The sequence below is a fragment of the Musca domestica genome, unplaced genomic scaffold, assembly GCF_030504385.1.
Source record: "Musca domestica strain aabys unplaced genomic scaffold, Musca_domestica.polishedcontigs.V.1.1 32, whole genome shotgun sequence".
Classification (NCBI taxonomy): Eukaryota; Metazoa; Arthropoda; class Insecta; order Diptera; family Muscidae; genus Musca; species Musca domestica.
The window spans coordinates 4,430,957-4,456,673 of NW_026712311.1; the positions used below are offsets into that span (position 1 = coordinate 4,430,957).

Sequence of the window (25,717 nt, forward strand, 5' to 3'; positions counted from 1 at the left end):
GTTTGATTTCGAGAGCCGAACCGAGCGGAATGAAAAAGCGAAAGAAACCCATTTCCGACGAAATGTAACGAAGTCAATTGCAGTAGTGGATTTTCAATACTTTTATGAGTTATTAGATTGCAAGTAAAAGATAAAACAAAAACAAAAACAACAACAAAGAGAGAATTTGGGTGTAAAGGAAAATACAATAACAAAAATTGGAAAAACAACTCAAACAGGATATTTCACTTAAAATAATTGTTTCTGGTCGTAATAAAATAATAATTTTGAAACGAATTCTAATATGGCTTGTTTTCGAAACAATGAAGTCGGTAACTGCTATGTCGGGTCACGTAAAGCTCTGCGGACTGAAGTGAAGTTGGAATTGCGGTACTAAATATAAAAATATAAAACCCAAAATGTTTAATAATGCAAATCGTTTTACAATACCAAATTAGTGTGACAGAATTTTAAAATCGAAAGAATAAAAATTTAATAACCGATCATTAAAATCAGAAAATAGCCAGTGGACAATAAAGGAATTGGAACGGCCATAAAAGAACCACACACACAAGAAAAAATTTAAATTCTCACAAATCATTGTCCTCGTAGCCTTTGCTGAGCGGTACCAAGAACAACCACCACCTCAATAACAACAACAACAAAAAACGAAACGTTAACCACGGAATTAGCTGTGATTCCGCTGCTACATTGGCTACCGAATGGATAATGGGTATTTGTTTAGACACAGGTAAGTCGGAGAGAAGAAATGTCCCACAAACTGCTCCCAACCGCAACTATGGATGTGTGTCACTCGAACATTACTCCAGTCCTTGAGAGAAGAAATAGAAAGAAAAAAAAAAACAATTTTCTCCAACACCCTCCTACTCGGCATGGCATGAGAGTGAGTGTAGTTAGAGGGTGGAGCGGGGATATTGTGTCCATGATTTGTTATTATTTTGTCATATCAAAAAAGTGTTGCCACTCCACAAGTCGTCAAATGGTTTTCCGGTGGTGGTGTGGAATTTCGAATTGGAAGGCCGTATGTTGAACTATTTTGAAATAAAAAAAAGAAAAAAAGGCGAAGGATGTTGCCAAGAGAGAAAAAAACGCTCTATCCACATATTTATTTATCCTAAAGAGCCCTACAAAGAAGGTCTTCTAAATATAGAAGCCCTTAGGATGAACATTCTATTCAATTTTATAATTTTTTGGGAGTCCAGAGAAATCCTTTGCCTTTAAAAGATAAAAACACAAGTAAAGAAACATTAAGTTCGGCCGGGCCAAACTTTTAATACCCTCCACCTTAGGCTAAAGGATATATTCATGGGAAAATGTGCCAAAAATCATCAAAATACCGAATATGAGAAAAAAACGGCTATATGGGGCTACACAAAAAATGGACCTATACATACAGTGTTTCGCCAAAAGAGCTAGAACCCACTAAGGCCAACAAATACCAATTTCTAGACAAATCCGCGAAGAAATGTGGCAAAAATAATCAAAATACCGAATATCGGGAGGTATCTTTGTATGGGGCCTATACCAAATCATGGACCCATACATGCAATGTCTCGCCACACGAACTGGGACCCGTTATGACCTACAAACTCCAATTTTCAGACAAATCCCTGAAAAAATGTGGCATAAATCATCAAAATACCGAATATCGGGAGGTACCTTTGTATGGGGGCTATACCAAAGCGTGGACCTATACATGCAATGTCTCGCCACACGAACTGGGACCCGTTATGACCTGCAAACACCAATTTTCAAACAAATCCGTGAAAAAAATGTGGCAGAAATCATCAAAATACCGAATATCGGGAGGTATCGTTATATGGGGACTATACCAAAACGTGGACCGATATATCTCATTTTCAATACCAAGCATCCTAGAAACAATACAAATTGCTCTGTTAAATTTTGGCGTTCTACGTCAAATAATGAGGTCTGCATCGTGATTTCAACAGACGGACAGACAGACAGACGGAAATCGTTAAATCGATACTTTATGGGGTCTACGACGAATATTTAAGGATGTTACAAATGGAATGACAAAGTTAATATACCCTCCTTTCCAAGGTGGAGGGTATAAAAATCCTTAGAAGAGAATCTAAAGAGACCTTTTAACAATAGAACCTCCGCAACGAGCTTCTGTGTACGGAAGATATCAGGGACGTACAGAGAAACGTATCTCGAAACCATTTCGGAAACCCAACTAGAAAAAATAAGAACAGACAGGTAGCCATTTTTGAGGCTCTGCGTAGGTCCCTGGAAGACTTGTAAGTACCGTACTTCATTGAAAAATAAGGTAAAGAATGTTCTCTATTTATAAATCTCCGTCAGCGTTCTCACAGGAGAGAAGGCTGGTTCTAACAATCCCACGGATCCTAGTTCTCGTTGGGAATACTAAGCTCTGGGCACATGGTTCTAAATCTGAATTTCGAGATTTCGATTACGAGATGCAAGCACCTTTTTATACCCTCCACCATAGTATAGAGGGTATATTTAGTTTGTCAATCCGTTTGTAACACCTCGAAATATACATTTTAGACCCCACAAAGTATATGTATACTCGATCAGCATAAAATTCTATGACGATTTGAATTTTGTAATGGCTTATGACAAAAGTTGCCAATGCAGGTCCACGTCGTCGTTTAGACCCTAATACAACGGCTACATTTTGTATTTTTAAGATTTTAACAGAAATTTTAACGGATTTTTTTTTAATTGTTTTCAAAAAGAGACTTAGTTTTTGATTGAGCAAAGATAGATGTAAAATATTTGACAATCTTGTGGTTTTCAAAAGCGAGAGGCGAGAGGATTTCAAAATCGAGAGGCAGAGTGGATTGAGCTTAAAATTTGAGAGTCGAAATCTGGGACCCAATGCGGTGTGGACAAGTAGATATTGTGTAGAGCAGCGGTGCTCAAAACCGTGTTCTAGAACATGAAGAGAAAAAAGAGATACTTTAAGAGAAAATTAAAATTCTGTTTTTCTTTATATTTTACGGTTCTATTTAATTGTTTTTAAACACGAATGTTTGCCAAAATAATTTACAAACAAATGGAAAAAAAATATTTGTATAAATAATGACTTAACACTGTTTTGTTCTGGAGAGAAAGAGAAATTTGACTGAAAAGAGATATTTCTTCTTGAGCACCGCTGGTGTAGAGTATATATTGTGGAGCCTTGGTACGTAGGCTGGTTTTTAAGAAATTCGTACTAAAAGGCGACGAGAAATACTAAACTGTACTAAAATTTGAATGCTTTGTATTGGAGAAACGGAATTAACTAAAATTTTGATATTTGAAATGAGAGTCACAGAGAGAGAGAGGGTAGACGTACCAAAGGGTTTTTTAGACAATCGAATTTCAGGTTGCGAAAACTTTTAAAATCGTACTAAACTTCAAAAATGTAATATTTGGTATTATGTGAAAGGATATTGCTACAAACTTGAAATTCGGTATGAGAATCAAGGTGTGATAGCAAGTTTGATATATGAAGGTGGTTTTGGAAATATGTACCAAGTGTGCGAACTGTACTAAATGGTACTAAATTTGGAACAGTTTGATTTTTTTTTAGTTTTGAAATTTTGTAATGGGGGTACCTATTAGTGGTAGGTTTGTGATAAAGAGGTGGTTTTGGAAATGTGTTCTACAAGTTCTCGAAAAGTTCTAAATAGTACTATATTTAGTACAATTTGGTATTTGGGGAACAGATAGTGCTTGAAATGTGAAATTTGATTTTAGGGCCGCTGTTCATGTATAGCCTGGACATATGGAGATGGTTTCGGAAATGTGTACTACAATCGTACGAAAAGTATTTAATGGTACTATATTTTGTATTGGGTGAAGGAATAGAGAAACAATTTGACATTTAGATTTCTGATGGTATCTGTGTTTAAGATTTTGAAAATGTGTCCTACATGTGTACGAAAAATACTTAATGGTACTTAATTTGGTAATGGATGAATGGATAGGGCTGGAATCCTCAAATATGACATTTAGGTCTATGTTTGTATGTGAGATTGAGGTATGGAGGAGGTTATATAAATGTGTTCTATAATTGTACGAAAAGTACCATATAGTGCTAAATTTGGTATTCGGTAAGGGAACATTTGAAATTTGATATGGAGGTCATTATTGGTATATGTAGTTAAGTGAAGCCGCTTTTTTAGATATCCGTACTAGAATTGCACTAAATGGCACGAAATTCGGTAATGAGTAAAATTGCAGAGCGTTAGTTCTGATAGAGCTAACGAATTGAAATTTGATTAGAAAATCAAGGTTCAAAATAAGTTTGATATATAAAGGCGGTTATAAAATTTGTGTAATAAGTGTTCGAACTGTACTAAATGGTACTAAATTTAGAACAGGTTGGTTTTGGATGAGCGGATGAACCTGTAATTTTAAAATTTTGTATTGGGGGCCCAATTGTTGGTAGGTTTGTGATATATAGGTGGTTTTGGAAATGTGTACTACAAGTGCACTAAAAGTACCAAATGGCACCATATTGGGTACAATTTGGTATTGGGCGAACATATAGTGCTTGAAAACTGAAACTAGGTATAACGGTAGCTGTTCATGTGTAGCATGGACATATGGAGATGGTTTCCTAAATGTGGACTATAATTGTACGAAAAGTACTAAATTGTGCTATATTTGCTATTGATTGAAGGGATAGATATAAAGATTTTGCGGTTGTTTGTAAATGTGTCCCACATTTATACGAAAAGCACTAAATGGTACTTAATCTGGTAAAGGTGAAGGGAATCAGCTGGAATCATCAAATTTGATATTTAGGTCTCTGTTGGTATCTGGGATTGAGATATAGAGGTGGTTTGTGAAATGTGTACGATAATGGTGATAAAGTGCTACACAGTACTAAATATGGTATTGGGTGAAGAGATAGAGCTGAAATCCTGAGATTTGATATGGAGGTCACTGTTGGTGTCTGCAGTTGAGAGATGAAGATGGGTTTAGATATGCGTATTATAAATGTACTAAAAGGCACTAAATTTTGGTAATGAGCGAAATTAAATAGCTGAAATCCTCAAATTTGATAGTTAGGTCTCTGTTTGTATCTGGAATTGAGATATGGAGGTGATTTTGAAAACATGTACCATAATTGTACGAAAAGTACTAAATGGTTCTAAATTGGGTATTTGGTGAAGGGATAGAGCTGAAATCCTAAATCTGTTGCTGTTTGTAGTTGACAGAAGGGCGTAATTTAGAAAATGCGTACCATGAACGTTTGAAAAGTAAAAAATGCCACAAATTGTGCCGTTGGATGTTGAAATAGAGATGGAATTCTGAAATTTGGTACTTAAATAACTGTTGGTACATGAGGATCAGATTCGAATGTGGGTTTGGAAATGTAGTTGTTCGAAAAACACTTCATTTAACTAAATTTGGGGTTGGATAAAGGGATAGAACTGAAGCCATTGAATTTCATATTGCGATAACTGTTGGTGTCCAGGATTGAGATATTGAACGGTTTTGCAAATGAGTACTAAAATGATACGAAAAGTACAAAGTGGTACTAAATTGGCCATTGGGTGAAGGGATAGAGCTGGAATCCCGAAATTTGATGTTGCGGGGTCTGTCGGTATTTGGTGTTGCGATTTGGTGGTGGTTTTTCAAACACGTGGTACTAATTTTGGATCACTGTTGGTGTCTAGAATGAAGGGATAAAAATTACTTTGGATCTGCTTAATTAACGTTACTAAATTTGGTATTGGGTGAAGGGATAGGTCCGAAATTCTGAAATTTGATATTGAGGTAACTGTTGTTTTCTAGGGTGTACATTTATGGAGACATTTAAATAGTTTTGGATAGAAAAATTGGAAGTGGTCCATTGTGCGATGGTTTTACGAATATCCTCCTCGGTAAACTTCAAAATGAAAGATTTTTAAGATTTTTTACTGTTAAAATTAAACATTTTCCAATAATTCTTTCCGAAAAAGGAAAAACTTGAATAATTTTTAGAAAACTTGAAAATTTGAATATGTACAGTCCGATGTACATTTCAATACAATTTACAATTTCAGCACAATTTTCAGATTTTCTAGGTTTTTAAAAATTATTCAAGTTTTTGAAGTTTTGATTGAAAGAGATTGTGAAACTGAACAAATTGTGCATTTTGAGTACTAAATAGACCTAACCCTGTTGAAACGAATCTACCGTTATACGGAATATACAGCTACCGTTATACGGAACATAGGACGCTATTTTAGAGCTAGCTTTACTGGGAAGTCAAATTACTCGAAATCGGAAGGTACCATATGAAGTTATAGCAAACAGTGAATTTGTATTAAAAGGTTTCCAAAGGGATTAAGCTAAAGAGAGAGTAAACATACCACTCGGTTTGAAACATAGACAAATGAAAATATAGACAACGAAATGCTCTCACCGTTTATCTTCGAAAAAAATCGGATCAGCAGATGTCGTCCATATCGTTTCAGGGGTTTGAGTGGGAATTTTGAAGTCACTCAATTCAAAAATGTTAAAAATAACAAAAACTGTAGGATATTTGTCAGCTGAAAATTATTTCATAATAAAAGAAATGTGAAAAGTACGTGATGACATCGAAAAATATGGGAATATTCAAGTGAAATTCTTGAAAAACGATAAAATGCGTTTTCGAAGTCGAGTGGCTTGAACGCGTAAATCAGCATGTTGACTATGCAAAACAAGATAAGAGCCATCTGGAAAAAAAGACAAAACTAACTTTTCGTTGTCTATATTTTCATTTGTCTATGTTTGAAATGCCGAAAACCAGGAGATACACCTACAGGTGTATTTTAATGACCAAACGTGGATTTTTAAAGGACTAAACATGGATTTTTTAAGAATATTTTGTAAAGGACTAAACGTGAATTTTTTAAGAATATTTTGTAAGGAACCAAAGGTGGATTTAAAGGACTAAACGTGGGTTTTTTAAGAGTATTTTGTAAAGGACTAAACGTGGATTTTTTAAGAATATTTTGTAAATGATTAAACGTGGATTTAAAGGACTAAACGTGGATTTTTTTAGAATATTTTTTAAGGATCAAACGTGAATTTTCTAAGAATAGTTTTTAAGGAACAAACGTGGACTTTTTAAGGATCAAACGTGGATTATTTAAGAATATTTTTTAAGGACCAAACGTGGATTTTTAAGGACTAAACGTGGATTTTTAAAGAATATTTTTTAAGGACCAAACGTGGATTTTTAAGGACTAAACGTAGATTTTTTAAGAATATTTTTTAAGGACCAAACGTGGATTTTTAAGGACTAAACGTGGATTTTTATGAATATTTTTTAAGGACCAAACGTGGATTTTTAAGGACTAAACGTGGATTTTTTAAGAATATTTTTTAAGGACCAAACGTGGATTTTTAAGGACTAAACGTGGATTTTTTAAGAATATTTTTTAAGGACCAAACGTGGATTTTTAAGGACTAAACGTGGATTTTTTAAGAATATTTTTTAAGGACCAAACCTTGATGTTTTAAGGACTAAACGTGGATTTTTTAAGAATATTTTTTAAGGACCAAACCTTGATGTTTTAAGGACTAAACGTGGATTTTTTAAGAATATTTTTTAAGGACCAAACGTGGATGTTTTAAGGACTAAACGTGGATTTTTTAAGAATATTTTTTAAGGACCAAACGTGGATGTTTTAAGGACTAAACGTGGATTTTTTAAGAATATTTTTTAAGGACCAAACGTGGATGTTTTAAGGACTAAACGTGGATTTTTTAAGAATATTTTTTAAGGACTATAACGATTGAATTCTACGGTGGCACTTCCGCCTGCAGATCTATATGTCAAATTTCGTCATACTATTGAGGAATTGTAGACTACAAAACAAATTAAAACAAAACTGAATTTAGCTATCAATCAAATGTCCTCCTCCATTTCAATTCCTTTGAGACATTCGCAAACAAATATTACGTCATAAATGTGCGACACTTATGGAAACTTTTTATTCGTTTCATTGTGATTTCGCCATTAAAAGGAGCCACTCCTTGTCAATGAATTCCCATTTGCATTTTTAGCAGTGAAATTGGAAAACCTGTGGCAGGCACTTCAGGATAAAAATGCAAAATATCAGGGGAGTATTTGTGGGGTTGTTGTTCTTGTCGGTGGGGGCGCTTTTGAGGCGGCACATGTGAATGAACGGTGAAATGGACAACCACCCCCATCCAACAACATGAGGTTGTCACACACACAAATACACATTCATATGTGTGTATGTTGGTAAGTGGGTCGCTGGCGACCTTGATCCTATTGCTTTCTCTTTCTTGGCATGCGTTCGTTCTCCACATGATTTGTTTCTGTATACAATTCAATATTTTGTTGTTGTGGTTGCTCTCATTGTTGTTATAGTTGTTTTGAATGGCGATAGGCATGATGATGATGGAGGCGATAATGATTATTATCGGCCACCATTGTAAGTGGATAATTGTAGTGAGTGGTTAGATTTGTGGTGAGTTTAGGTTTCCCTTTTTTTCTGATACAAAAAGGACACATACATTCGCATGATATTTGTATGTATATGTGAGTCCTTTTATATTACCATTAGCTTTTGGATTTGAATTTGGGTTTTGATTTTTTTTGTTATGGAGAAACTGTTGCACATCTGTTACTGGTTTGCCTGATAATTACAAAACACTTCTAAAAGTCCTTGTAACAATTTTTTGTATTACTTTTTGTTATATTTTCTCTGATGTCCTTGGGATTCCTTAAACGATTTGTGAACTGTTACAGGACGAAAATGTAAGCAAAAGGTGGGAGTTTGGTTAATGTAAAATGAATTCCGAAAAAATGAAATAAATGCCTTCTAAAAGAATCGTCTATGAGAAAAGACCAGATACAAAACTTTTTCTTAAGAATATTTTTCACGGATTCACGTTGATATTTTGAAAATATTTTTTAAGGACTAGAATTATAAACTTGGTTTATTTAAGGACTAGGGCACTGAATTTTTAAGGACGATCCACTCTAAAACAGTACTTTTGTTAGTTTTTTTTGGACTAGAGAAGTTATAAACCTTGATTTTTACAGATTTTTCAGAACCTTACGTGAACTTTACAAGAATATTTTTAAGGACCAATCGTGGATCAAAAGTGGATTTTTTAAGAATATTTCTTCAAGAACCAAAAGTGGATTTTTCAAGAGTAATTCTTCAAGGACCAAATGTATATTTTTTTAAGAATATTTTTTCAAGGACCAAACGTAGATTTTTCAAGGACCAAATGGAATTTTTCAAGAATATTTTTCCAGGACCAAATGAGTATTTTTCAAGAATATTTTTTCAACGACCAAATTTTATTTTTCAAGAATATTTTTTCCAGGACCAAACGTGGATTTTTCAAGAATATTTTTTCAAGGACCAAACGTGAATTTTTTAAGAATGTTTTTTCAAGGACCAAAAGTTGACCAAACGTGGATTTTTAAGAATATTTTTTCAAGGACCAAACGCGGATTTTTACGAATATTTTTTCCAGAACCAAACGTTGATTTTTAAAGATTGTTTTTTCAAGGACCAAATTGGGTTTTTAAGAATATTTTTTCAAGGACCAAACGTGGAATTTTTAATTTTTTTTATTTCCTCAAGGACCTAATGTTGACCTAACGTGGATTTTTCAAGAATATTTCCTCAAGAACCTAATGTTGACCTAACGTTGATTTTTCAAGAATGTTTCCTCAAGGACCTAATGTTGACCCAACGTGGATTTTTTAAGAATATTTTTCAAGGACCATATGTTGACCAAACGTGGATTTTTTAAGAATATTTTTTCAAGGACCAAACGTGGATTTTTCAAGAATATTTCCTGAAGGACCAAACGTGGATTTTTTAAGAATATTTTTTCAAGGACCAAACGTGGATTTTTTAAGGACTAAAAATGGACCTTTAAGAATAATTTTTCAAGGACCAAACGTGAATTTATCAGGAATATGTTTTCAAGGACCAAACGTGGATTTTTCAAGGACTAAAAATGGACTTTCAAGAATATTTTTTCAAGGACCAAACGTGGATTTTTCAGGCATACTTTTTCGAGGACCAAACGTGGATTTTTCAGGAATATTTTTTCAAGGACGAAACGTGGATTTTTCAGGAATATTTTTTCAAGGACGAAACGTGGATTTTTCAAGACCAAATGTGGATTTTTCAAGAATATTTTTTTTAAGGACGAAACTTGGATTATTTTTAAAGAATATTTTTTCAAGGATGAAACGTGGATTTTTCAAGGACCAAACATTGATTTTTCAAAAATATTTTTTTAAGGACCAAACGTGGATTTTTAAAGCATATTTTTTCAAGGACCAAAGGCGGATTTTTAAGAATATTTTTGCAAAGACCAAACGCAGATTTTCAAGAATATTTTTTCAAGGACCAAACGTGGATTTTCAAGAATATCTTTTCAAGGACTAAACGTGGATTTTTAAAAATATTTTTTTGAGGACTAAACTTGAATTTTTAAGAATATTTTTTTAAGGACTAAACGTGGATTTTTAAGAATATTTTTTCAAGGACCAAATGTTGACCCAACGAGGATTTATTTAGAATATATTTTCAAAGACAAAAGTGGATTTTTAAGAATATTTTTTCAAGGACCAAACGTGTTTTTTTAAGAATATTTTTTTAAGGACTAAACTAAACTAATTTTTAAGAATTTTTTTTTTCAAAGTCCAAACGTGGATTTTTTAAAAACATTTTTTCAAGGACCTAAGGTGGATTTTTTGAGAACATTTTTTCAAGGACCTAAGGTGGATTTTTTGAGAAAATATTTTCGAGGACAAAATCGTGATTTTTCCAAAATATTTTTTCAATGACCAAATGGCGATTATTTCAAAATATTTTTTTCAATGTCTAAACGTGGATTCATCCAAAATATTTTTTCAAGGCCTAAATATGGATTTTTTAAAAATATTTTTCAAGGACCAAATGTGGATTCTTCAGGAATATTTTATCAAGGACTATACATGATTTTTTTAAAAATATTTTTCAAGGACCAAACGTGGATTATTCAGGAATATTTTATCAAGGACTATACATGATTTTTTTAAAAATATTTTTTCAAGGACCAAACTTCGAGTTGTTTAAGGACTGTGGATGCTTAAAACTTTTTTTAAGATCACCCCTGGATTTTTAAGACTTTTTTTAAAGATCAACCGCGGACTTTTGTCTTAGAATATTTTTTTCAAGACCCAGCAGATCCTAAAACCTGGATTTTTAAGAATAGTTTTTGAAGGCCGGGCTATGATGCCCTACTTATCCAAGCTCTGTCGCCCCACGTCTTCCCAACCTATCTTCTAACATTGGTCTTCCCACCTAACCTCTCTTCCCCTCACATTTGCAAATGAGAATCCGATTTCTCGAAAGTTTCCATAAATTTTCAAGAGGCCAATAAATTTTTATGTTCTTTCTCTTTCTCTCTGTCTTTTCTAAAGACATGTTCAACGGAAATGTTGTGAAGGTGGTTTATTAATCATCCGGTAACATGCGGAAATTGCGACTATTCGTTTCGTGTTGAAGTGCTGTTAAACATTTTAATTGCAATTTACCGCTATTTTGTATCCAACATCCTGAATGGGGGACTGAATTACACCCAAGTGGGTGGTGGGGCCTGTCAACAAGCTACTCTGGGCGCACACACACGCTTTCCCGTGTCCATATCCATACACTCTTCTTTTCGTTTTCAACTTCCTGGTAGCCGTTAATAACAAGTTTATTGTGTCACTTTGTCGTTACTTTCCGTTCTCATTAATGGCGTCGGGCATGAAATGACAGAACGGAATAGAACAGAACAACAAAACTGTTTTTCTCAACTCTGTTGCTCAACTCCCGTTCCTATTCCTGCCGACGATAGAGAGAGATTTGCGTCACTCACTGTGGATTTTGCAAAACAGAACAAAAAGAAAGTAATTCCGCCCAGCTAAAATGTCTATTTTTAAAGTTAAACTATTCCTCATTGGAATGCAAACAAATTAGTTTTGTTGCAATAGACCTGGTCTGGTAAATGGACCCTCCACCACTTCCGGGATGGGGGTGGGGAGTAGGTGTTTGTTTGTAAAAATGCTAGGCAAATAATAAACAAAGCAACCGGTAAAAATGGAAATGAAATGGAAACAATAGCAGATATTAACTGAGCTGGGCAGATGATGGAAGACATTCCGAAAATCTTCTTTGAAGAAAAGGTCTTCCTAAAGTCTTCACAATGGGAAATAGGTGGAAATAGGTTCCATATGCTTATACTTTAGAACTTCGAGATCTTTTCTATAAATAAACTACTCAATGGATAATAAAGACTCTTAAAGGTTCTTCTATAGATGGATACAGTCAATTGAAACATAGGAGGCCTTCTGAGGTGTTCAAAAAGAGGAAACCTTAAAGTAAAAAAAAAAAAAAACATGGAAAATAGTATGAGTCGGTTTAATCATAACCCCCAGCCTTGAGTTATGATTATTCAAACTGTGGACCCTTTATGGGAGAGGTTCCGAAGCTGTTGAAAAATATTGCCTAACTCCAGTCTGCGCTAAGACTGATAAAAATATTACAACTTGGCAGATTTAGACTATATCGACTACTTCCTATTGGAAATTGTGACCCTTTGTGGGTGAGGGGTAACAGAAGGGCTTGGCAGATATATGTCATCTTCACAAAAGATTTTGCATTAGCAAAAATATTTTGATGTGTGAATCTTGAAAAGAGTTGGATACTTATTTCGACTTCTTTGAGTGTTTTGTTCTTAAAAATCTTGAACCCAATGTGAGAAGGAATGGTCCGATCTGTACCATCTTTATAACAGATCTTGTGTTGATAGAAATATTGAGATGTGACAAATCTGAATGGAATCGGATGATAATTTCGCGTTTTATGAGCTTCATGGATACTCAAAATTTTGTCCATTTGTGGGGGAGGTACGAGAAGGTGTGGACCATTTTCACAGCAGACCTTGGGTGAATAAAAATATTGTGAACCGATACTGAACTGCAAAGTTGGAGGAAAATCAGATTATCCTTTCTCTTTCTGTGCAAAAAAATATTTTTTGAAAATTTCGGTCTCTTGTGGGGGAGGTACCAAAAGGAGTGTGCCGATATATTCCATTTTCACACCAGACCTTGGGTTAATAAAATTATTGGGATGAGTGAAATGTGAAGACAATCGGACTCTAACGTAACATATTATAAGAGTTGTAATTATTCTAAAATTTGACCCTTTGTGGGGGAGGTACCTGATGGAGTGAACAGATAGTGTCCATTTTCGCTCCTGACCTAGCACTGACGAAAATATTACGATTCGCAAAGTTGGAGCAAAATCGGATTATCCTTTCTCTTTCCGCGAAAAAAAATATTTTTTTTTGAAAATTTCGGCCTTTTGTGAGGGAGGTACCAGAAGGAGTGTGCCGATGTATTCCATTTTCACACCAGACCTTGGGTTAATAAAATTATTGGGATGTGTGAAATTTAAAGACAATCGGACTCTTACATCACATTTTTTAAAAGTTGTAATTATTCAAAATGTTGACCCTTTGTGGGGGAGGTACCTGATGGAGTGCACCGATAATGTCCATTTTTGCACCTGACCTAGCACTGACGAAAATATTACGATTCGCTAAGTTGGAGCGAAATCGGATTATCATTTCTCTTTCTGTGCAATAAATTAGTTTCTTTGAAAATGTTGACATTTTGTGGGGGAGGTACCAAAAGGAGTGGACCGATGTTGCCCATCTTCGAACTCGATCTAAGTTTGACAATAATATTGTGATATACCAAGTTTGGATCAAATCGGATACTCCCTTCGAGAGTTATCGTGCGCACCAGCTAGCCAGATAGATGGACGGACAGACATCGTTAGATCGACTCCAAATGTCCTGAAACGAATTTGGTCCAAAGAGACCTAGGGTCTAAAACCGTTATTTCGACTAGGTACGTTTTGGCCGTATCAAGTGATATATACCCTATTTAGTCATATGGCTAAGGGTATAAAAATCATACAATAATCTAAGGTAACTTAAATTTTGTACATTCTCAGCCCTCACCCTCAAATATAAAACGCAATTCTAACCCGCCACCCAGTTTCAAACACAGATACCATCAGTAATCTAAATGTCAAATTTCAAAATTGTATCTTTCTCCCTTTACCCTATACCAAATATAGTTAGTACTTTTAGTACAATTCTAGCACCCATTTCCGAAATATGCCCAGGCTACACATGAACAACGACCCTAATACCAAATATCAGATTTCAAACACTATCTGTTCACCAAATACCACATTGTACCAAATTTAGTACAATTTAGTACTTTTCGTAAATTATAATACACATTTTCCAAGACGCCTTCATATGTCAAACTTACATTCCAACCATGATACTCATACCAAGTTTCAAGTTTTTAGCTCTATCCGTTCATATAATACCAAATGGTGCTATTTTAGAAGTTTCGTACAACTTTAGAACTTTTCGTAACCTCAAAGATGGAATTTCCGAACAACCCTTGGATACATCTATCCTGTAGACTATCAGCGACTCTCATTCCAAATTTCAGATCATACAAAATATTAAGCTTTTAGTACTTTTCGTATCTTTTTAGTACAAACTTCCAAAAACCCAGTCTTATCCCACTCCAACGTACCAAGGCTGACCCTCGTGTAAAATTTCAAGATTCTAGCTTCAGCCGTTTCGTCTGAGCCTTGATTCTCGGTCAATGATTTCACTACCCTGTTATATATGGAGAGATAAATGGACATTGACTGGCATGATTTTAAAAATTCTTTTTGAATATTTTTTTAAATTCAACGCTAATGGTAGGCCCTCAAAAAACTTCCAGTTGTTTCTGGGTGTGGAAAATATATGTTTTAAAAAAAAATCAAGTTTTTAATAAATCCTGGAAAAAAATATTTTTATTTTTTGAAAAATTTATTTTAAAAATCCTCTAAATTTTCAATTTCAAAACCTTTCTCTCAAATTCCCGCCAATATTTTTTCGTTGCTTCGTTGTCATTCGTTGCATGACATTCGAAATTAATACGAATTCATTTAAAAATGAAACTAGTTTTGTTTTCGTTTTTTTTGCTTCTACAGTAGCGACAATAAACGTCACTTCTACTTTTTGTGTCATGCCAACAAGTTCACCCACATACTCCAATTTCGAAATGTATGTATGTGTGTGTCCAAGTACAAAATACAAATGTATTATTCCTTTCGTTGTTTACTTTTATCGATTTTCTTCTCACCCACATTTTTACTACCAATTTAATTGACATGTTTTTTTGTCTCCTTCATTTCTATTTTGTTATTTTGTTGACTGTCATATCCTTCGGAAATAGACAGAGTCATGCACCGGAGGCAAACCAACTACACGTGCATGGGGTGTGGGTGGTAATTCGTGAGAGAGAATGTGTGAGGGCTAAGGGAAAGGACTTTTGAGTAATAACTAACTCTCAGTGACAAACTCTCTCATCATTCTCTGAAGCACATGTAGGGCTGCCTGTACGGCCATTCGAGAGATTGGCATGACAATACTTTGGTCGTTGAATAAATGTTTATACAATATTCACGTTTATAAGTCTGTGGGCCGCTCTTTTAGTCCTCAAAAATTCCACGTTTAGTCCTGAAAAAATATTCTTAAAAACCCTCGCTAGGCCTCAAAAATTCCACGTTTAGTCCTGAAAAAATATTCTTAAAAACCCTCGCTAGGCCTCAAAAATTCCATGTTTGGTCCTTAAAAAAATATTCTTAGAAACCCTCGCTAGGCCTCAAAAATTCCATGTTTGATCCTGAAAAAAATATTCTTAGAAACCCACGCTAGGCCTCAAAAATTCCACGTTTGGTCCTGCAAAAATATCCTTAAAAACCCTAGATGGGCCTCAAAAATTCCACGTTTGGTCCTGCAAAAATATCCTTAAAAACCCTCGATGGGCCTCAAAAATTCCACGTTTGGTCCTGAAAAAATTCACGTTTGGTCTTTGAAAAATCCATGTTTGGTTTGGTCTTTGAAAAATTCAGGTTTGGTCCTTGAAAAAATATTCTTAAAAATCCACGTTTTGTCTCTAAAAAAATATTCTTAAAAGTCCAGGTTTGGTCCTTGAAAAAATATTCTCGAAAAATCCACGTTTGGTCCGTGAAAAAATATTCTCGAAAAATCCACGATTGGTCCTTGAAAAATATTTTTGAAAACTCCACGTTTGGCCCTTGAAAAATATTTTTGAAAAATCCACGTTTGGGCCTTGCAAAAATATTTTTGAAAAATCCACGTTTGGTCCTTGAAAATTTTTTTTTTGAAAAATCTACGTTTGGTCCTTAAAAAAATATTCTTAAAAAAACCACGTTTGGTCCAAAAAATATTCTTAAAAATTCCACGTTTGTTCCTTGAAAAAATACTCTTAAAAATCCACGTTTGGTCCTTGAAAAAATATTCATAAAAAATCCACGTTTGGTCCTTGAAAAATTTTCTTAAAAAGTCCACGTATGATCCTTGAAAAAATATTATTGAAAAATCCACGTTTGGTCATTGAAAAAATATTCTTGAAAAAATCCACGTTTATGTTGGTCTTTGGTCCTTAGGACTCTGTTGGTAGTTGAAAAAATGTCTACAACCCAAAATTGTGGCACTACTGAGGCCTCCACACGTATGAGAAACGGTGACGGTTCTACTTCCTGTTGTTCATGGCGGCCAACACCGGCCAAATTCATCTTCCGTTTGTCCTGACCTTTGACCACGTTAAATTTTAATAATTAAATATTGAAATAATCTTCAATTCTTTCTTCTAAATTTTTTAACAATTTCAATTAAATATTCCACTCAAGTTTTCATATGTCATAGGTCAGGAGAACCAACCCATTTGAGTCATACGCTTCAGTTCAGTGCGCTTCTTGTTTTTCTTTTTCTTTACAATTTACCATTAAAAGTGGTTAACAATTTTTGTTATTAACACCTTTCTCCCTCCTGGGTGTGTTTTTGTTTGTCTGCTTGTCTGACTTTTGTTTGTTTACTTTATTTTTCGCCGGCAGATGCCAGTGCAGCACAGGACACCGGCGAACAAGGCAACGAATGGAATCGTACTACTCAAAATCAGAACAGTGCCAGCGCAGGCGGTGGACGTTTAGTCGCCTCGCCAAATATAAACGCTACCGATATGCAAAATGTTGGAAAAATAAAATTCGATCCGCCCAAAGTGCCAGTGATATTTGTTTTAGGCGGCCCAGGTAGTGGCAAAGTGACCCACTGCGACACGTTTATGCAGGAGCGCCGTGGGGTAACACACATCAATATGATGGATCTGCTGCAACAGTATGCCATGGGAAACGGTAAGTTGTGTGGAGCAGAGATATCATTGGAATCTGAAGTGTAATCATTTTGATTCTCCTCTTTTCCAGATATGCAAGACTTTTCACAATTATCTTCGAAAACCGTCACCGAAGTTTTAATGTTAGAAATGAAAATGGCTCCAGCTGCCAAAGCCTATTTAATCTCAGGATATCCGCGCTCAATGCGAGATGTGGTCGAATATTCGGAGAAGGTAAGTTATTTTTAAAGATCTCCCAGCAAACATTTATAAAATATAAAAATATTCTTAAAATTTCCAAGCATTTCGTAGCTTTGTTCAAAGTCCTCCAAGGTCTATGAAATTCCAGTAAAAAATCAAAAACTTTGAAAATTGTTCTGAAAATTATAGAAAAAATATTCCCAAAATCTTCACAAAAACGTTTAAATGGAGGCTTCAAAAAATGTTCTTAAAAATTTCAAAGGCCCTAAAGAAACAGCCGTTACTTCAAGACGAAAGAGATCTGTCAAAAAAAAATGTTTAAAAATTCCTGGGCCACTGAAGGTCTATCTAAAATTTTCCAAAAAAAAATTAATAAGCTTTGAACCTTCATAAGAATTGCAAGTCTTTGAAGGTATCATTCAAAAATATTTCTGGAAAGTTTCAAGGGCTCTAAAACATACTGTGGATGCTTGAAATAAATATCTAAAAAATACAAGGACTCTGAAGGCACCTTAAAAAATTCAGAACTCTAAAGTATTTTTCCTAATATTTCCACAAACTTCAAGTAGTCTGGAGGGTCTTCAATAAATATTCGTGAACATTTTAAGGGCTCCCAAATGCTCTTCAGATGCGGCATTTATTCCAAAGCGTAAAAGGCCCCTCAACTGAAAACTTTACGAACTTAGAAGATCCTTCAAATAAATTCTCAATAATTGGAAGACCTGAAGAGCACTAAATGTTGGTAAAAAAAAAATATCTCAAATATACTGAGTTCTTCGAGGACATAGAAAATAATGTTAAAAAAACGAGGTTTCTTTTAAAAATTGTCTCAAAATTCCTAGTCTCCCAAGTCTTTAACCAAATATTACCGAAAAGTTCAAGGGGTCTGGAGGCTTATCAAAAGATATCCTTAACAATTTCAAGGTTCAAGAAATTCTTTCTAGAAAGGGTAAATATTCCAGAGCGAATAAGGACCATTAAAAAACTAAGATTCCTAAGCTTAAAAAGAAAACTTAATGAACTTAGAAGATCCTTTACATAAAAAGTCCCACATTCACAAATATTTGTAAATATTTTCAAGGGCTCTAAAAGTTTCTAAAAAGCAGTATCAAATCTGCTAAGTTTTCTGAGGATCCTTGAAAAAAAGTCTAAGAAATACCATGAACCTGAATGATTCTCTTAAAAATTCTCTTAAAATTCAAGAACCCTAAGGTCCGTAACCAAATATTTCCAAACACTACCAAGAAGTCTCCAGACTATTTGTAGTTTTTGGAAATACTTGGTTAAGGACCTAAGAGTTCTAAAAAATATATAATCTTTAACAATTTCAAGAGTCGCGAATGTCTTTCAAAAGATTATTTAATACTACAAAGACGTTAAAGCTCAATAAAATTATTCTTTAACAAATATTTTCAAAAACTTCAAGGGGTCTGGAGGCTCCTCAAAAAATATTCTTAAGCATTCCAAGACCATCGAAATTCTCCCAAAAAACAATTAATAATTCAAGACGTTACAGAGCCCACCCTAAAATTATTCTTAAAATTTCAAAGGACTCTGGAGGAGTGGGTAACACATTCTTAAAAATGCCAAAGTTCATTTAAAAATATTCTTAAAAGCTTTGAAGGCTCTGGTGTTTTTCAAATTATTCTGAAAAATTTTAATGACCCAGGACCAAAAATTTTTGAAACATTTTGAAAACTCTTGAGAACTATTAAAATATTTTAAAACGCCCATGGGCTTAAAAAAGTTCCTAATAGACTCAAAAATAATCTCTAAACTACGAAAATCCATCAACATTTTTTGGAGTCCTCAAATTTTAAAGGTTCTGAGAGGGCCTTAAGAATATTGCAAAAAATTGGGTTCCCTCAAAAGTACTTTAAAAATTCCAAGTTCCTCGAAAAAATATCCAACAGCCGTAATAGACTCAAAAACTCACCTGAACTCAACTCAAAAAAAATTGTGAACTCCGAAAATCCATCAAACCTTTCTTGGGTTCCTCAAAATTCTAAAGGTTCCAATTGCATTCCCTCAAAAGTACTTTAAAAATTCCAAGTTCCTCGAAAAAATATTCTAAGATTCCGTCAAAAATATTTTATAAAAGATTCTAGGGGAAAGAAAGTTGTAATGGCTTGAAAAGGCTCAAAATTATGCATAAAAATAGAAATAGAAATTCCAAAAATCCATTTTTAAAGACTATTTTAAATAATTTAAACGAAATATCTGAAAGATCCCCGGAGGTCCATAAAAAATTAGCTTATTATTATATTTATTTTATTTTTGAAGTTTGTTAATAAATACTTCTTAAAATTGTAAGGACTTTGAAGAACCCATAAGAACTTATTAAAAAATAAAATATTCTACAAATTTCAAAGACTTTAAGTGCCCTCACAAGTATTTTAAAAATTCCAAGGCCAAATTATATTTTTTTTTTAATCTAAAAAGTTTTAATTGACGCTCCTATATCGTGCAAAGGTGCTGTTTGGAAGGTCCCTTAAAAATGTTTCTAAAAATTCCTTGTGTCCCTCAAAAATATTCTTTAAAATTCTAAGTGATAAAGAGGATAGGTCAAAATATTCTTCTCAATTTTAAATTCTGAGAGATATTCTTAAAATATATTCAAAGATTCCACTACCTTAAAAAATAATCCTTGGGGATTTGAAAAATGTTCTTAACAATATAATTTCGAATCGATAAGGATTACAAAAAAATCACATGTTTCGAAAATCCCTTAAAAATTCTCTCTCAAATTTCTTAAACTCTTGAGGACTGACCAAAATATTCTTAAAAATATATTAATTGATTCTTAATAATATTAATTACAAAATTATAAAGGCTTGAAAAAGACCCATTAGGATTTTGTCCGGAGAACCGAACAAAATATTCTTGAAAATTACCTAGACTCTGAGAGATCCTTAAAAATATTATTTTCTAAAGCTTCTAAAGTTCCTTAAAAATTATAAAATTTTTAAATTGAAAATTGAAATTGATCTAAAAAGATTCTTAATAATCCCAAATCCTTTGTGGCTCCGAATGATGCTTATATACATTTTTAAGGGCTTAAAAAGTCGCTGTTTGGAAGGTCTCGTCAAAAAATGGTTTCTAAAAAGATTAAAGGCTCCGATAGGCCAGAAAATATTGATGAACATTTCATAAAAAAATTGACATTCTATGTGTCCCTCAAAAATAATTGTAAAAATTCCAAAAGCTCTTAGTGATCCTTAAAAAATTCTGAAAACTTTCCATCTTCTGAATACTATAAATTGAAGAACACATTTTCACACCACGTTTCTGTTTCAATTTAGTTTTTTTACCCTCTGTGTATCATATCGGTCCACGATGTATTGGTATTTTAATGATTGCAACCAAATTTTGCAATGAAATTATCTGAAAATCCACAAAAGGAGATCATTCTGAGTATTTTACCACCTGAAAGAGTATTGTTGAGAGAGTTGTTCCAAATCTCGTATTTTGGATTTGTAATGAGTTCTACAGCCTATGACAAAAATATGGACATCCCGGCCCACGTCTTCGTATAGCCTCCATATAACGATACTTCCTAATATTCGATACTTTGATGATTTTAGCGACTTTTTCACAGGAGTTGTTTCAAATTTCGTAATGGGAACTCCAGCCTCGACAAAAAATTGCGTATACCGGTCCAGGTCCTCGTATAGGCCCCATATATCAGTAACTCCCTATATTCGGTATTTTGATGATTTCAGCGACATCATTCACCGGAATTGTTTGAAATTTTGTATTTGAAGATCCTAATTGGTACTACAGCCTATAACAGAAAATTGTCTTTGCAGGTCATGGTCTTCGCATGGACCCCAAAATAACAGAAACTCCATGTATTCGGTATTTTTACGATTTAGGTACAATGTTCCCCGGGTTTTATTTCAAGTTTCATATTTGAATATTGTAATGGCTTATGCAGGATTTTAACAGATTTTTTATGAATTTTTTTGTTTGAAAATTTTCAAATTCCTTCCAAATGGTAGAGGTTATTCAAAGTTCGTCCCGGCCGAACTTTTTGATTTCTTAACGAATTCTTCGTTGCAGCTTACTTGGACTCTTCAAACGTTTCCAATTTCTTCAGAGCTTGCCTGGGGTTTTTTGCTCAGAGCCTTACTAAGCCATAACCTATTGGATTAAGGGACTTATTTTTCTTGTTCTCGGAGTCGACACACGATTTGGATTATTACCCAATCCACAGGAGAGGTTGGATTCCATAACCCAGATTCCCATATATCCTTAAAAATATAGCTCTGAAAATACTAAAAAGATATTCTTAACAATTCAATTGAATTCTATCCACTTCATTTGAATTCTGATCCCTATCCCTTGCTGGCAACGACATCTGGGCTTTAGTTTCGACTTTTTGGCCTCGTTGTAGTTTGTTCCTTGCCATATTTGTTTTGTATTGTCCTTTCTTTCTTTCTGTCTAAACAACAAGAAGTACTACTACTACTAGATAACAAATAAATATATAGAGAGACATGTTTGTTTAACACTACGAACCAAAAAAAAATCCCCTAGAGCTCATTAAATGTTGAGTAGTATCCTTTTCACAATGACCACAACAATGGAGGGTTTCTCCAAACCCTCCCTCCCGCCACCTCCTAAGGGTCCTCACCTCATTCATTCAACTGCGTTGTTTACACAATAAATTTTAATCAAGTTGCTGTTTAGTTTTGTGCGGTTCGAATATGGCCTCATTTCGTTGTCTTACCTTTTTTGTCATTGGTTTTTCCTCGTGTTATCCACCATTACATGGCCAATAACGAGTGCACGAGGAGCGGTGCTTTGCTTGATTTTGAACCTGAATTAATTAAAATGTTTAATTAATAATAAATCATTCATTCATTTATTCGTTTGTTTTTGGTTTGGTTGGGTGGGGGTGGGGGACCTGGCCCACCATTACACCGCAGCAAGTAACCACAAAGGACATTAATGAATGATGCACTCACTCACTCGCAACTACCCATGTTCGAGGAGAACAACTATTGGCCTCTCTCATGTGGTCGGTCATTCGATGGCGGAAGTAAGGTTAGAAGGACAATGCTGGGTGTGGGAGACACAACAACCTTGTTCTAGACTACTTCGCTCCACCGCCGCCACAGCCATTCAATGCCCTCAGCCCAGCAGCATGTGCGCGCCATTCAATGCCACACGAATGTGGGAGTGCTGTTTATTGGTCAACTATTCTGTCGCTACTCTCTGGCCACAACTGTCATAAATTGTGGGAAAATAACCAAAACTTTTTTTTATATATGATGAAAAATTGATGTATGTTTTTTTATTTCTTTTATTGTAGTAATCCCTGCGGTAGTTGCCTTCGGGAAGGTAATATGGCTTGGGAAATATTGAAACTAGGAATTTTGAAAAAAAAATGGAGAAATATTTCTCCAAATCTCCCATCAACATTTTCTTTTGAAAAGTCTTGTATTGGTAGAATTATTTTTATACCCTCCACTTTGAAAAGGAGGGTATATTAACTTTGTCATTTCATTTGTAACATCCCTAAATATTCCTCGTAGACTCCATAAAGACCCCATAAATATATTCATAATCAGCAAAATTTCTAAGTCGATTTAACGATTTCCGTCTGCCCACATTATTGACGTGGAGCTTAACAATTTGGCAGAACAATTTGTATTGTGTCTAGGATGGTTGGTACTGAAAATGAGATATATCGGTCCACGTTTTGGTATAGCCCCCCATATAACTTTACCTCCGGATATTCAGTATTTTTATGATGATTTCCACGGATTTGTCTAAAATTGGTATTTGTTGGTCTAAATGGTTTGAAGCTCCGGTGGCGGAACATAGTATATATAGGTTCTCGTTTTTGTATAGCCCTCTTCTAACTTTACCTCCGGATATTCAGTATTTTGATGATTTTTGGAACATTTCTCCACGTATTTGTCTAAAAATTAGTATTTCTTGGTCATAATGGGTTCTAGTTCCGGTGGCGAAACATGTATAGGTCCACGTTTTTGTATAGCCTCCCTTATAACTTTATCTTCGATTATTCATTATTTTTATGATGATTTTCCACAATTTTCCACGGATTTGTCCAAAATTTGGTATTTGTTGGTCAAAATGGTGTCTAGCTCCGGTGGCGAAACATTGTATATATAGGTCCACGTTTTTGAATAGCCCCTTATAACTTTACCTCCGGATATTCAGTATTTTGATGATTTTTGCCACATTTATCCACGGATTTGTCTAAAAATTGGTATATTTAGGTCATAATGGGTTCTAGCTGCGGTGGCGAAACATTGTATGTATAGGTCCACGTTTTTGTATAGCCCCCATATAACGGTATCTCCCTATATTCGGTATTTTGATAATTTTAGAGACATTATTCACCGAAATTTTTACAGATTTCGAATTTGAAGTCCGTAATGGATACTACAGCCTATGACAGAAAATTTCCCGTGCTGGTCCACGCCTTCGTATAACCCCTAAATATTGGTACTTCCCTGTATTCGGTATTTTGATATATTTTGGCGACATTATTCACTGGATCTGTTTCAAATTTCGTTTTTGCACTTCGCAATTGGCAATACCGCCTGTGACCCCAAATTTACGGTAACTCCATATATTCGGTACTTTTAAGATTTAAACAGAATTTAAACGGATTCTATTTTTATTCGATTTTTAATTTTTCTTTTTTTTGTTTCCAATTTCTTACCAAACCGTTGAGGTTATTCAATGTTCGGCCCTGCCGAACTTACTGGTATTAAACTTGTTTGTAACATAACATGTGCTTGTGTTCGCCCCTATAGGGCTAGAGATCAGACAAGTTGAGGACCATAGTCCCAAGTCCGCAGACAAGCCGGCAGGTCCCCTCTACGCTACGTCTCCATGTTTGCTGGCGCTAGAATGAATCTTCCGGCTTTCCTGCAACTTCAGAGATAGGATCATCAATCCATCCAACCCAATTAGGGGAGAACACGAATTTGATACTCCCAAGGGAGTATTGATGTTTTACTCCCGTTTCGTGCCTCACAATCATTGTTTTCAGTATCCTGAAGGATTTCAAATACCTCGAAACCTTTATTTTATATACTATATTCGCTGGTGGTTTTTCTTCGTTTAAGAAGCCCTGAGAGCCCATAAAAAATATCTCAATATTAAATATGAACAGCAATAGATACTTTATTTCAATGGTGTTTTTTTTCGTTCAGCTTCTTCTGCCAAATTTGATCCTTAAACAAGCCAACTCATTCCTTGGTTCCAAGGGCACCACTGAATTCTGATATCTAGCCGATTAGGGGAGAACGCGAATTTTTACTCTAAATATTAACAATTACAACAATTAAACACAAACACCGACTTTGTGAAGAGAGTCTTGATGTTTTACTCCTGCATCGTACCTCCACAATCATGATTTCCAATATTCTGAAAGATTTCAAAGACCTCGAAGTTTCTTCTTTTTCTGAGATTCTTCGAGTGGTACTAATTGGTGCTTCTATGATTATTCTCAATCATACCATCATTTCTATTTCGCCTTTTTTCATTTGTCTATTATCAGTCCATATTTACGAAATTCATCCTGGATCTGTTTCTTTTTTAAATTCCATAACTTCTTGTTTGTCGAACCTCCAGATCGAATTTCCAAATAATATAGAATTCCATAAATCGTATTCTTATATGTAGTCATTGGGTCTAAAATCAGGCTGTATGACCTATTAAAAAACGTTATTTTGTGCCGATTGGTCAAATCTCGAATTTTTATGGTAGTCAGTGGTTCGTCCTCTTGTGTTCGTTTTTCGGCAAATAAATTCCAATGTACCGCATAGAATTCAACTCCTAAATTGTTTAAGCGGGCGACCATTTGCTCTGAAATGCATCTTCTTTGAACAATTTTCCTTGAATTTGTCTCGCCTTCGAAGACCACACAGGAGATACAGTTTATTTCTTCTTTTGAAGGCTGCTCCAATTAAGCTTGCATTATGCTTGACTTGAGGAGGAACCCGCAACGAAAAATACTTACACCATGCATAAAGCAAGTTATACCCACATTTCATAATACAGCGTAATTCAAACTTTCCAAAATTTATTATTTACTTATTCTTAAAAAAACTTTCCAATGTATTTAATGATGGCCCTTCCTTACGGATAGGCCTGTGAAAAAATTCCGTTTAGACTCATTAGAGTGCTCCTCTCCACGGAAATCTTTAGTAAAAGGCGAAAGATTTATTCGACAACTGAAGAGAAGCCAGAGTATCTTAACGCTGGCAA

General features: G+C 34.5%; 1 protein-coding gene and 1 non-coding gene across 3 annotated transcripts in view; one reads left to right on the top strand and one right to left on the bottom strand.

Annotated features, from left to right (window-relative positions):
• LOC101888066 (adenylate kinase isoenzyme 5) overlaps window positions 1-25,717 on the top strand; it is a 34,148-nt gene continuing 8,431 nt past the window's right edge. For both annotated transcript variants that reach the window (XM_020036086.2, XM_020036087.2), the window contains exons 1-3: window positions 1-730; window positions 16,989-17,285; window positions 17,355-17,497. In XM_020036086.2, the coding sequence (XP_019891645.1) occupies window positions 709-730; window positions 16,989-17,285; window positions 17,355-17,497 (462 nt within the window). In that variant the 5' untranslated portion in view covers window positions 1-708. The remainder of the gene's footprint in view (window positions 731-16,988; window positions 17,286-17,354; window positions 17,498-25,717) is intronic.
• Window positions 25,581-25,703, bottom strand: LOC131803713 (U5 spliceosomal RNA). The gene has a single exon (XR_009342743.1). It is a non-coding gene; the product is annotated as a U5 spliceosomal RNA (small nuclear RNA).